The sequence below is a fragment of the Pristiophorus japonicus genome, chromosome 13 (genome assembly GCF_044704955.1).
Source record: "Pristiophorus japonicus isolate sPriJap1 chromosome 13, sPriJap1.hap1, whole genome shotgun sequence".
Lineage (NCBI taxonomy): Eukaryota > Metazoa > Chordata > Chondrichthyes > Pristiophoridae > Pristiophorus > Pristiophorus japonicus.
The window spans coordinates 159,876,331-159,890,889 of record NC_091989.1 but is presented as its reverse complement, the minus strand read 5'-3'; the positions used below and the strand labels follow the sequence as shown (position 1 = coordinate 159,890,889).

At 38.9% G+C, this 14,559-nt stretch overlaps 1 protein-coding gene across 3 annotated transcripts in view; it reads left to right on the top strand.

The window, feature by feature from the left end:
• LOC139278942 (early endosome antigen 1) overlaps window positions 1–14,559 on the top strand; it is a 1,017,310-nt gene that overhangs the window by 211,301 nt on the left and 791,450 nt on the right. For all 3 annotated transcript variants that reach the window (XM_070898220.1, XM_070898221.1, XM_070898219.1), the window contains exon 6: window positions 4,005–4,072. In XM_070898220.1, coding sequence (XP_070754321.1) covers window positions 4,005–4,072 — 68 coding nt within the window. The remainder of the gene's footprint in view (window positions 1–4,004; window positions 4,073–14,559) is intronic.

The window sequence follows — 14,559 nt, the reverse complement described above, 5'->3', positions numbered from 1 at the left end:
TTGTTTTCAATTTGCTACCATCCCTTATTTCCTTAGTTAGCCATGGCTGGGTGTCCCTTCTCTTACAGTCTTTCCTTCTCATTGGGATATATTTTTGTTGCGAGATATGAAATATCTCCTTAAATGTCTGCTACTCCTCATCAACCATCCCATACTTTAATCTATTTTCCCAGTCCACTTTAGCCAACCCTGCCCTCAAAACTTTGTAGTCCCCTTTATTTAGGCTTAGGCCACTGGTTTGAGTTTCAACTTTCTCACCCTCCAACTGAGTTTGAAATGTTATGGTCACTCATTCCTAGAGTATCCTTTACTACGAGATAATTTATTAATTCTGTCTCATTACACAGTACCAGATCTAAGATAACCTGCTCCCTGGTTGGTTATGCAACGTACTGTTGAAGGAAACTATCCCGGATACACTCTATGAACTCTTACTCAAGGCTACTCTGGCTAATTTGCTTTGTCCAATCAATATATATGAAGGTTAAAATCGCTCATGATTATTGCCGTTCCTTTTTTACAAGCCTCCATTATTTCTTGATTTATACTCCGTCCAACAGTGTAGCTACTGTTAGGGGGCCTATAGGCTACGCCCACTAGTGACTTTTTCCCCTTATTATTCCTTATCTTCACCCAAACTGATTCAACATCTTGATCTTCTGAGCCAATATCGTTTCTCACTAACACACTGATCTCATCCTTTATTAACAATGCTACCCCACCTCCTTTTCCTTTCTGTCTGTCCTTCCGAATTGTGAAATATCTCTGAATATTTAGTTCCCAGTCCTGGTCACCTTGCAACCACGTCTCTGTAATGGCCATCAGATCATACCCATTTGTATCTACTTGTGTCGTCAACTCATCTATTTTGTTACGAATGCATCGAACACCGCAGGAAAACTGACCAAGATATCAGCGGAATAATTGTTCTCTTTCCCCTTCCAGAGAATTTTTGTTCATTCCCGTCAACTGAATTATTTTAGCCATAAAGTATTAAGTGAATATTTATAACAGGAAAAAGACTGCAATGCTGAAAAGACACAGCAGATCAGTCAGCACTTATAAGGAGAAAAGTTCAACTTTTCATTATAACCATTCTTCTTAAGTTATCCAATTTGACAAACAGTTAATCCTGAAATGTTAACTTGGCTATTTTTGTTTTATTGGATGTTGACCGATCTGTGTATTGTCATCATTTTCTATTTATTAATTGAACAGAGTTTTCACCATGTTTGCAAATTAGTCCCTTTCTTTACAACACGTTGCATCATTTCCATTGTTTAGGAAAAGTGCGTAAAGGACGAAACCAATTACATTTCAGGGAATTTTAATTACATTTCAAAATATTGTGCTCACTGAAAATTTACGATTAATTTTTTAATGAGAAAAAGGCTATTCCTGTAACAGAATTTAACAGCACAGTGTTCATAATTGTTATGCCACCACTATCTCCTATATTATGTTGGGGAAACAGCAGTTTTATTAAGCTAATTTGCTTGATTCAGACTGTAATAACGTAATAGTTTTAGACCTTGTGTTTTTCTCAGGGCTTTGACTGCTCTTTTTAAACAAAGGTTGATGCAATGAGGTTGATACTGTTCTTCCGGAAGCCTCTGATGTAATTTACATTGGGTATATCTCGTCATTAATAGGGAATCTACATAAAACATCTCATGATACATTTTGAACCCAAAAGGGGATCTACTGTACGTTGTCTAACGTTCATATTTGTTACACCACTGGTATCTTTTTTTTAAAACTCCTACTAAAAACATTTTGACGATAAAATCACTTCCATTTATTCCATGTTAAAAGTGAATAGTACTCTGAATTATAGATTGGCAACAGTATACTTGTATAAAAATATACAGAAGCTGTTTCACATGGCATGAAAATGCCAACATCAAATACACTTACAGATTACTCCTGTTGAAAAACCATTCATTAAATATGCAGGTCTTTTTCATAGTAATAGAAAGCATTACAAATATTATTCAGTGCTAGCGAATGTAGATGTCATTAAGGTTTCAAGTGCTAACTTTTCATTTGCACAGAATTTGACAGTCTACAAAGACGCAAAGTCAGTGCATGCATATAAATAAGTACCATCTTACCAACAGCAGTGAAAAGTGATGCCCTGAATACCAACGCTGTTAAAGTCATCAGTGACTGACTGAGTGATATTATCCGTTGGGTAAATTAGTGAAAGCCATTGGAGAGATTTTTCTGTAATTCAGTTATGTATGTAAAGTAGATCAAATATTCAGTAATGGAAAAAAGGTTATCCATATTGATAAATCCATTCAAAGGCAGTTGAATTGGTACTATTCGGGACTATAATAGATGACTGCATGGACATTTATGTCATTATGTTTATAATTCCATGGCAAACGCTCCAAAATTCCAGCACCATTTGATTCGAGCTACATTTACGAAGGCATTCCTCCAGAAGAAAAAGCAGAGACTTCTTGCAATAAAATTTTAATTATTTTGTATCCAAGTGATTCTCGCTATTTTGCATATCATTATACCCATGTAAAGAACAACAGCGACATCTGCATGTTCACTGCACAAAATGTCGCAGTCAGCAGTGTCTGGCTTTTTTCGCCAGCTAATTGTACAGTAGAGTCACGACGCACCTCATTTGAATATTAATATTGGAAACAAAAGCGAGAGCGAAGGAAGGAACAAAGTAGCCTAATTTCCAAATGAATTCATGTGTTGTACATCAGCAACAGATTTCCATGCTTAATTGTCTTTTTAGTTTTCCCAGGAAGTAATTTTGATTATCTGCCAGTACTAGGCAATGTTGGGGTGAATGAATTAAACCATTGAGAAGGTACACAAAGGCCTGCGATTACTATGTTATTCATGTATGAAAGTGACAAAGACCCCACTGTATCTGTCGTGTACGCATAATAGGCTTTCAGACTGAAATAATTGATTAATCACATTAATGGTTTACTAGTGGCTATCAAAATCAGATACACGCTAATTTGTGCAGAAATAGTTGACGCATGTGCTCTCTTACTTTTAGGCAAACAAACGTTGCAAGGTAATGATCCACGATTTCACTTAATCTTCACTTCTGACATTCTCTTTTTTAATTATAAAAAGTTTCCATTTTCACAAAAATTAAGGAATTATTAGCACAGCTTCCCTGTAGAGCAACATTTCCGTATTAGTGGGATCCATGTTCCCTTAAATCTCCTTTGTCGTATCATTTTGAATATAATTTTTTTAAATTGCTGGTATAATAAAATTAGGAATCCACAATGATTTCCAGCCGCCGTGTTTGAGATGTAACAAAGTCAGCGGATTAAAAGGGAGAAAAAAAAGCAGACAGTCCATTGAGCAGACCAGCTTCTCTGATATGGATCATATGAGACTCGCATTGTATTCATCCCACTCTGAATACCCCATGCTTAACCAGCTTAATGATATGCAAATGAAATATGCATAAAACCATTCTACTGTAAGATGATTAAACACTGGGGACGTTAACTGCCACCACATGACTGTTTGACTGTAATAATTTTAGAACATTCACTTTGATTGCGGCGTATGGAACCTAGCAGCTGGTAGAGCCCGTGACCCATTTAACGTTATCCCTCTGCAGAGAGCTTTTTTCCCCTGAACGTCGGTTTTCACAGGCGCCGCTGCCATTGTATTCCAGCCAAACGCTCGTAGATTTTTTCCACAGCACAAACGCCTTGTTAACAAAAACCTCCTCCGTTTACATTCAAAAGCACATACTTCAAAATGAGAATTTACATTAAAAGATAATTCCAGAACTCATTATAAATTGCCCAGAAGATGCCAGGTTAAAATCCATCACCAGCAGGTTGATTCGGCAGTGTATACAGTTTGCATCATATGTGTGGCACTTGAGGAAGTTGCAGAAGTATATCCATTATATTGCTGCTGTTTCATGTTGTTTTGTAAAATCCATATGTAATTATTTTCAAAATTCCTTTTGTACTTTTTGTCTCTTTTGTTTTCAGCTCTCGTCGGTAACGCTGCGTGCGATGCCAACTGAACACCTTTCGGGATCCACGGCAACACTTCCACCGTAAGTAAAAGGCACTCCCTCCCATATAGAGGGAAACATTTCCTTTTCCTATTCAATGTACTGCAGGATTTATCCAAGTAGCACCTTTAAACCTTCTCACTTCAAGTTTGTACACGTCTCTGTGGCATCCCTCCTCCTTCATTCCCATAGTGGATCTTGTAAAAGGCTACAGATCGGCCCATTCATCTCCCTGGTGATAGCACTGAATGCAGATAAATCTCAGGCTGCCTGCCTGCTGCAAGAGTATGATTTTTATTTTCCTTGTGTACCTGGGTCAATTGATGGTTAAAAACACGCTCCAGATTAAACAGTAAATCTCCAATGTCCTGTCAGTAAGTATGTGAGCACCAAAATTGCCTTTATTCCCATCTTTGTAAAGTGCAAGGCATAATTTTTGCACAAATCCTTGTTTTTTCTCTGTCAAGTGGCAGTACCATGCAGACATGTACGCTTGGTTCACTGTCATTCCCCATGGCATCGGATAGAAAGCGTTACTCCAAAATAGTTCCTTTGTTTTTTTTGTTGGTATTGTTTTTGTAAACGAACTTGAATAGAAAACAAGTCGACATCGAACAAAACACTGGCTCATGCTTTGACAGTTGGCCATATTGCCCCTGGCACCATGTCGTTGCTACTGTTTTTTCATCTCCTGGCATCTTTCGAAAAGGCAGTCGATGGCATGGCGGCTTTTGTCTTCGAAGGGGGGAAAGTATCCGCAGTCGCTTCTGCACGGCCAAGCAAAAGATGATTAAACACAGACAGTGCACACATCCTTGTTTTCAACTTGAAACATGTCCTCTGAGGAAGGATTTACAGTGGAGCGCATGGTAATCCTGCCAGTTGCGCCTTCAGATATGACTTCGTGTTTGCTGTAGGGGTCTGGATAATCTCCCTTGGCTCAACAGTTCTGACAGACGTACATACGGGCCCTAGCATACCCGCTGTTATCAAGAGAGCTGTGGCGCTGCCAGTGAATGGATGGCAGTGTGCCAGCTCTTGCCATTTGCGGCGGCTTTCTATAGACTTGACACTAATTAACATAAGGGTTAATTGATTTTAAAAGCTGAAGAATTACAGTTAACATTCCCAAAGGGTAAACACACCAATAGCTTGGCATTACTGCCGTGCTGGCGCAGGGAAGCCCGCAGCAGCAGCAGGAACAGCATCGGCTGCTTATTGGACTATAGCTGATGGGAGACGACGCTTTGCAGTCTCATCTGCTACAATATGTTGCAATGATATTTTGTTATAAATAATCAAAGCCTATTTAAATAAAAGCTGGAATGAAGTTGTAGAGAAATTTTTGTCATAACACCCTCGGGCTTTATTGTAATCAGTAAATTAGTCCCTTCTGTCATATTTGATTAAGTAATTATCAGCATACCGCTTTACCTAACATTTGAAAAGATGAGGCAAAGGGGGAGGCTTTTACATTTTTTAAATACTACTCTTCTGTAACCTTCTTGCTTTGTAAGACAAGGTCAGAGCCGACTAATTGGCTCAGGTGCTTAATTTAAATAAAGTATCTCATTAAAGCAAAGTTATTTCCGGCAATTAAGGAAAAAGAAAGAAATGAAAAGCTAGAACATAGCTACCTGCTTTACTTAGGTAATTTCTGATGGTTACTGAAGGAATTTCCTTTACAAATCGGAGGCATGTTGTACAATTTTAAATCCTTTTTCAGTAAAAAGAACTAGGTTTGTGATATCAAAGCTTGCTGAATAGGAGGCAAAGAAAGGAGCTGTAGCAATGACAGGAATCCATTATGCAAATGACCTTCATTTGCATGTATCCTACGACTAGAATATGTAAATGAATTGCATAATTTAGATCTGGCTGCATCTGTCTGAAACTATTACAATAAGTTTAAAAAATGGGATTGCAGATTTCAAAATTAAAATGTGGCATATTTACCAAAATAGATAATTGTTTTTGTTAAGACAATAGGAAATTTAAGTATATTATTACAAGGGGCAAATACTGGATCAATATCTTTTTAACCTGATTTTTAAATTTAAATCTACATTTTCCAATACATGCAGCTGTTTTGTCACATTCAAGCTGTGGGAATATGACACATTCATGTATTAAATTGGAATAGTTTTTTCAAGTTTTCTTTTCAAATGTGAGAACTGCTTGAATGTGTGAAGAATCCAGTCACTGCAATAAACTTAGTTTTATAAAATACTGTTCATTGTCATTTTTAGGATCAAATTGCTTTAAAATAAAATTATAATGGACTACAGACTTAAGATTATTATAACAAAACTGTAAATAAGGAAACTTAAAAAAAAAGTTTATGGAACATCTGAAGTAATTAAAAAAAAATATATTCAACTTATCGCAAGACAACTGGCTAAGTATTAAAAATCAAATTTGCTGTTGTTCCATCTTTAAATGTTATAACATTTTTAAAAATCCGTATTTGAATTGTATTTTATACCTAACCATTTTGTGTGTGAGGGAGGGTGGGGAGAAGCTTCTGTCAGTATTACCTCTTTCAGAACCATCATGTTTGAATCCAAGATTCTGATTTCTTTTCTCTCGACCTGCGCATTCATATTTTATTTCTCATTCAACTGTGCATCTTTTGAAGATGGTCACAGCTATCTAAAGTCTTCTATCCACAACATGATATTGGTACTTGTAGTTGTTATTTTCTTCCATCTTATGCAGCTTTCTCCTAGTTTCTTCCCATCTCTTCTGAGGGGATGGATGCATTTCCACCAGTGTAGCAGCCTTTTGGTATCTTGTCAAAGTGATGATTCTTCATTTGTGACCCTAGATGATGAGTGTCATGAGAATATTTGACTGTGAGGGCATCACAGTTGGCCCAATCCTATTTACACAAATGCAGGAATCCTTTTTTTCCCCCACCATCCCAAAAAACTGTAACGATCCTGATTGAGATCAGTTGACTCAGCATTTATCGGGATTGAACACGGGCCATTTTTGGTCAGTATAGTTTGGTGCTAAACTCTACACTTAATTTACCAGCTTTGCTATTGAAGGAGCTCTCTGAATTATTTCATTATTATATGAGGAGTATGAAGTGCTCCATGATGCATGTGCAAATAAGTAAAATTGGAGTTTATTGAAGAGAGAAGTTAACAACTTAATAACAATTGATTCTTAGATAGCGGAGACAATATTTTTATTAAGGTTTTTAATTGAGGTTAGGTTGTAAACTTCACAGCAATTCTTCCTTCCATCCCTTCAAATTCAGTAAAAAATGGTTAATGTACTCTCCATACATATTTTTAAGAATGAACACTAATTTCCCAGCATAGTCACTTAAAAACTTGATGAACTTTTTTCATCATAATATATATAATAGATGAGGTAGAAAGTGCCCCTGTAAGTATTTTCTTCTCCTGAATATTGTTGACTTTAATAACTTAGACTCTATTGGAACTTGGCAATACTTATTTTACTTCCTGTATAATTATTTTTAAAAATGAAGAGAGAGAGATTTCTGTGCAGAATTAATAGATTGGTGCTATGTCAAATGTTGCGCATTATAAATATAAATGCATGTTGAAAAACAGTATAAAGTACTACATATGAGCAAACTTATTTTGTAAAAAAATGTTTTAAGTCCTCAGTTAACATCTGTATTTACAGGTCTCTCTTCGTTGCATTTTACATTTACAGGTCTCTCTTCATTGTATTTTACATTTTCTCACCCTTTCACATCAAAGCTATGTTTTTGTTGGTGAATAATAACATACAATGTCAGAATTATAGTATCAGTATCTGAAAATTGAGTCTCTGCTGCCCATAGTCAGGAAGCATTTCTTCGCATCAGAAAGTAAGATGGTCCAGTCTGAGTTGGATCAGTGGTTTTCTGCTTGTTTTGACGTTCTATTAGCACTGGTTGTCTGAGATGATGATGCCCTGCTTTGTGATGCATGCTGGTCACAGTACATTGGTTCAGACGGTATTGGGAATGAAAAACACTGGCTGAAATCGCACGGTGTATTATTGTTAACGAGCATCTTTGCATTGAAATTACTCCAAGAGGTATTAGAAATGGATGTGTTACCATGTAGATATGAAATTCCTTTGTCCTTTTAATTAAGGTTTTAACATGTTTTATTTTAAATGGGTAACACCTTTGCTGAATTTCTAGATGGAGCAATTTCATCCAAACACATTCACTATTAAAATTCCACAACATGATTTCAACCAAGTTAAAATTTAAATTGTTTTATGTAAAATGCAGGAAAAGCTTGTACTTCCATCTACTCGGTTTTGTTGCTTTAGCTATATGCAATTGTATTCCTTTTAATTTGTACTTTACTAATACCAGCTCACTAGCATTGCCAGGTAATTTTTGGATGGAAAAGTTTACCACTTTACTATATGCTCATGTAATTGATGCAACAATTCTATACATTTTTTTCCCATGAATTAAGGGCATCAGCGTTGTGTTGAATGCGTTATTGAATGTCACATACAAAATTGACTGCTCCCATGGTGAAGTCATGACTTGATGAAGCAAAATAAGATTTCCACAGAATAGTATGAGTAGTGGTGCAATAAGAAAATTCTGGTGATTGAGGCTATCAGTTTAGGGAACATTTTAAAATAGTGAAGAAAATCTAGGAAGACAAGGATTTCATACCATAACACTAAGAATATAGCATACTGTGTAAACCCTATTGGTGCTATTTAGTTGAAGACCATTTGACACGAGAAAATTGACATCATACTTTTTAACTTCTATTTCCATAGACTATTATTGTAGTTTCATTTCAGTCACAAATTAAATTCGGTCTTTTTTTTTTCAAACAAAAACTTCGGACATTGGGTTGGTTTTTTATTGTGAGAGGTTAATTTATTTTGTGCTTCAGAGTTAGTGCCTGTGCTAATTGTGTGCGAGTACATACTCATTTTATGTGTTCGTGCTGGTGAAAGATGATGCTAACATTTACCAATGCCCCTAAAATCATTCTGGAGAGTAAACAGGTACAACCACAGTGCTACATGGATTTTTCTGCCAAACTTGCCCCTCACTCCTTGCCTGTTCCAACCACCCCCACCACCACAGAATTAGGAGCAGGAGAGATGTAAGATTTGGAGCCGAGAAAATTGCAAGAAATACAGTTACAGCAGATCTCTTCGTTAATATCAAAATCTTGGGCTCGGGTGAGACTTTCATATTAACTATTGGGTTTACTATTAAAATTAACAATGTAGCTCGGGTTTCTCCCATTCCTGATTTTATTTTTGTGTGTCCCTTTTGATCCTACCAACTCTCATAGAATCATTAGAAATTTACAGCACGGAAGGAGGCCATTTCGGCCAATCGAGTCCGCGCCGCCCGACCAAGAGCTATCTAGCCTAATCTCACTTTCCAGCTCTTGGTCCATAGCCCTGTAGGTTATGGCGCTTTAAGTGCACATCCGTATTTTTTAAATGTGGTGAGGGTTTGTGCCTCTCCAACCCTTTCAGGCAGTGAGTTCCAAACCCCCACCATCCTTTGCGTGAAGCAATTTCCCCTCATATCTCCTCTAAACTTCCCCCCAATTACTTTAAATCTATGCCCCCTGATTGTTGACCCCTTTGCCAAGGGAAATTGGTCTTTCCTATCCACTCTATCCAGGCTCCTCATAATTTTATGCACCTCAGTCAGGTCTCCCTTCAGTCTCCTCTGTTCCAAAGAAAACAGACCCAGCATCTGCAATCTTTCCTCATAAATAAAATTCTCCAGTCCAGGCAACATTCTTGTAAATCTCCTCTGTACCCTTTCCAGTGCAATCCCATCTTTCCTGTAATGTGGTGACCAGAACTGCATCACAGTTCTGCATCTCCTAATGCTGGCATTCCTTCTCTTCTGTTCCTCCTAGTGATAATCCCACTGCTCCTGCTTCCTTAACCTGGGGAATCTGAGCCCTTTACTGCTGGTGATGGCTGGCTGTTCCAGATCTCTGCGAACCATTCTGCTGGCTGCTGCAGTCTGTACTTCAGCTCCTGCTGTGCTGCTCTTCTCCTTCTCTCCTCATCAAGGACCGTTGTGATTATAAAACAAAAACAGAAATGTATTGAAACATTCAGGCAAACAGCATCTCCGGAGAGAACAGATAAGTTAACATTTCAAGTGTGAACCCTTCATTAGCAGGGTCCCAGTGCTGATGAAAGGTCCACACCTGAAACATTAACTTGTCTGCTCTTTCCACAGATGCTGCCTAACTTGTTGAGTATTTCCAACATTTTCTGTTTTAGTTGCAGATTTTCAGCCTCTGCATTATTTGAATCACCCCTCCCAATATTTCCTCCCTTGGCTTTGTGTCAATTTTTGTCATATTACACTCCTGTGAAGTGCCTTGGGATATTTTCTTATTTTAAAGGCGCTGTATAAATGCAAGTTATTGCTGTTTTGATTCTTCTATCATAGATGCCAGTCTTCAGCTAATTTGATTCACTCCACGTAATATCAAGAAATGACTGAGCGCACTGGATACAGCAACAGCTATGGGCCCCGACAACATCCTGGCTATAGTGCTGAAAACCTGTGCTCCAGAACTAGCTGCACCTCTAGCCAAGCTGTTCCAGTGTAGGTACAACACTGACATCTACACGATAAAGTGGAAAATTGCCTAGGTATGCCCTGTCCACAAAAAGCAGGGCAAATACAATCAGGCAAATTACCGCCCCATCAGCCTACTCTTAATCATCAGCAAAGTGATGGAAGGTTTCGTTGACAGTGCTATCAAGCAGCACTTACTCGCCAATAACCTGCTCACTGATGCTCAGTTTAGGTTCTACCAGTACCACTCAGCTCCAGACCTCATTACAGCCTTTGTCCAAACATGGGCAAAAGAGCTGAATTCCAGAGGTGAGGTGAGAGTGACTGCCCTTGACATCAAGGCAGCATTTGACTGAGTGTGGCACCAAGGAGCCCTAGTAAAATGAAGTCAATAGGGTTCAGGGGGAAAACTCTCCACTGGTTGGAGTCATAACTAGCATAAAGAAAGTTGGTTGTGATTGTTGAAGGCCGAGGACATCACTGCAGGAGTTCCTCAGGGCAGTATCCTAGGCTCAACCATCTTCAGTTGATTCATCAATGACCTTCCCTCCATCATCAGGTCAGCTCCAACAGCACTCATGAAGGTCGACACTCTCCCGGAAAAAGCAATCTGCTTGAGCGGCACACCATCAACCACCTTAAGGATTCACTCCTTCCACCACCGGTACAATGTGTCTGCAGTGTGTACCATCCACAAGATACACTGCAGCAGCTTGCCACAGTGTCTTCAACCACCTCCCAAACCCATGACCTCTACTACCTAGAAGGACAATGGCATCAGGAGCATAGGAACACCACCACCTCCAAGTTCCCCTCCCAAGTCACACACCGTCCTGACTTGGAAATATATCTCCATTCCGTCATTGTCCAAATCCTGGAACTCCCTACTTGAGCACTGGAAGCACGTTCACCACACGGAATACAGCAGTTCAAGAAGTTGGCTCACCACCACCTTCTCGAGGACAATTAGGGATGGGCAATAAATGGCCAGCGGCGCCCACATCCCGTGACTTAATTAAAAGAAAATTATAGTCCAATCGTCCTTCACTAAACTTGTGCAATTATTTTAATCTAAAAATTGCTGCAGCAACAATTTCTGAGTATCAATTTGTGTAGACCATCTTGATTAATGTGCAGCAGAATCTAAATTTTCTTGTTGCAGAAATTGACCTTCAGATGCCACTGAATTCTAGGGCTACCGCGGGTAATATTAACATACAGGCCAAGTGTTAAAAGTTATTTTGTTAAGGGGAAAATTTGTTCGGGATTCACTTTATTCTTTCTGAGCACCAATTTTACACAATTGGAGCTGATGTGAGGCACCAGAGGAGGTTAATATAGCCCATTTAAACTGGAGTGTCAAAACATGGCATGGAGAAATTTAAGTGTGGTTGGCTTCCTTTATTCTGTAGTTGAATGATTTTGTGTCACCCCATTTATTTTCTTCATGTAATGGCACTGTTGGGACCCCATGGAGTGTAGTGTCCATGTTATGATCATTAAAAACTCTGTTAAAAGCTTAAAAGGATAAGCATGTGATGTTAAGTACTGAAAACACCTGAGACTTACTATGTGCCCAATGTGCATAGTTGCCAAATTGCACCAGCGAAGCACACGAATTACACAGACTTGCGCAAGGCTCATTATAGGCAACAATTTTATTTAAGTGAGGGTTGCTTTCAGGAGGTGGGAGCCGTGCCTAATAGGCTAAAAATATGTATAAAACAGGCACTATGCCTTTCACCCTGCTTTTGGATTTGAAATGGTTGTTGCACACGCGCCAGCTGGAAGGCCTGAGACTGATCCAAAATTGGGCATCGAGCGTCATTAACATCTTTCAGGCATCTTTTGGGCGCAGGACATTGGTCTCCAAAATTGGCCCTCATTGTACTCGTTTTTCGCCCATATAATTTGCGTGATAAGTTTCAGGAAAGATAGGGAAGGAAAGAGAAGAGGTGGGGTGGCAGTATTGATTAAGGAGAATGTAACAGTGGTAAAGAGAGAGGATATCCTTGAGGGATCAAGGACATAATCTATTTGGTTAGAGTTAAGAAACAATAGAGGTGCCATTACACTACTAGGTACATATTCTATAGGCCACCAACTAGTGGGAAGGATATAGAGGAACAAATTGTAGGGAAATTACAGAGAGGTGCAAGAACTATACAGTAGTGATAATGGGAGACTTCAACTATTCTAATATAGACTGCGATAGTAATAATGTAAAGGGCAGAGAGGGGGAAGAATTTCTGCAGTGTGTGTTCAGGAGAACTTTCTTGATCAATACGTTTCCAACCCAACGAGGAAGGAGGCATTGCTGGATCTAGTTCTGGGGCATGAGGTAGGTCAAATGGAACAAGTGTCAGTAGGGGAATATTTAGGGAACAGTAATCATAGTATAAAGTTTAGATTAGCTACTGAAAAAGACAAGGAGCAATCTAGAATAAAAATACTTAATTGGAGGAAGGCCAATTTCAATGGGTTGAGAACGGATCTGGCCCGGATAAGTTGAAATCAAAGATTGGCGCAAAACTGTAATCGAACAATGGGCTGCCTTTAAAGAGGGAGACGGTTTAAGTACAGTTGAGGTACATTCCCACTCGGGGGAAAAGTAGGGCAACTAAAGTCAGAGCTCCCTGGATGACGAAAGAGATAGAGAGTAAGATGAAGCAGAAAAAGATGTCGGATTGAGAATATAAGTGAGAACCAGGCTGAATATAGAAAGTTCAGAGGGGAAGTGAAAAAGGAAATAAGAGGGGCAAAAGGTATGCAAATAGATTGGCAGCTAACCTAAAAGGGAATCCAAAAGTTTTCTATAAGCATAGGAGGGGTGGGCTGATTAGGGACCAAAATGGAGACCTACACATGGAGGCAGAGGGCATGGCTGAGGTACTAAATGAGTACTTTGCATCTGTATTAACCAAGGAAGATGCTGCCATAGACATAGTGAAGGAGGAGATAGAGGAGATACTGGATGGGATAAAAATTAAGAGGAGATACCAGAAAATCTAGCTGTACTTAAAGTAGATAAGTCACGAGGACCACGTGGGATGCATCCTAGGATGCTGAGCCATAGTGAAAGAGGAGGTAGTTGAGATACTGGCTGGGATAAAAAATTATAAAAAGGAGGTACTAGAAAAGCTGGCTGTAAAAGTCGATAAGTCACCAGGACCAATGGGATGCATTCTAGGATGCTGAGGGAAGTTAAGGTGGAAGTTGCATAAGTACTGGCCATAATCTTTCAATCCTCCTTGATACAGTGATGGTGCCAGATAACTGGAAAATTGCAAATGTTACATCCTTGTTCAAAAAAGGGAGTAAGGATAAACTACAGGCCAGTCAGTTTAACCTCGGTAGTGGGGAAGCTTTTAGAAACTATAATCCGGGACAAAATTAACAGTCATTTGGACAAGTGGATTAATTAAGGAAAGCCAGCACGGATTTGCTAAAGGCAAATTGTATTTAATTAACTTGATTGAGTTTTTTGATGAGGTAACAGAGAGGGTTGATGAGGGCAATGCAGTTGATGTGGTGTACATGGACTTCCAAAATGCGTTTGATAAAGTGCCACATGATGGGCTTTCCAGCAAAGTTAAAGCATGGATACAAAATTGGCTAAGTGACAGGAAACAGAGTAGTGGTGAACGGTTGTCTATTGGACTGGAGGAAGGCACACTGCTTTTCTTGATATATTAATGACTTGAACTTGGGTGTACAGGGCACAATTTAAAAATTTGCAGATGACACAAAACTTGGAAGTATAGTGAACAGTGAGGAAGATAATGATAGATTTCAAGATGACATAGACAGGCTGGTGGAATGGGCGGATATGTGGCAGATGAAATTTAACACAGAAAAGTGCAAAGTGATACGTTTTGGTAGGAAGAACGAGGAGAGGCAATATAAACTAAAGGGTACAATTCTAGAGGGGGTGCATGAACAGAGAGACCTGAGG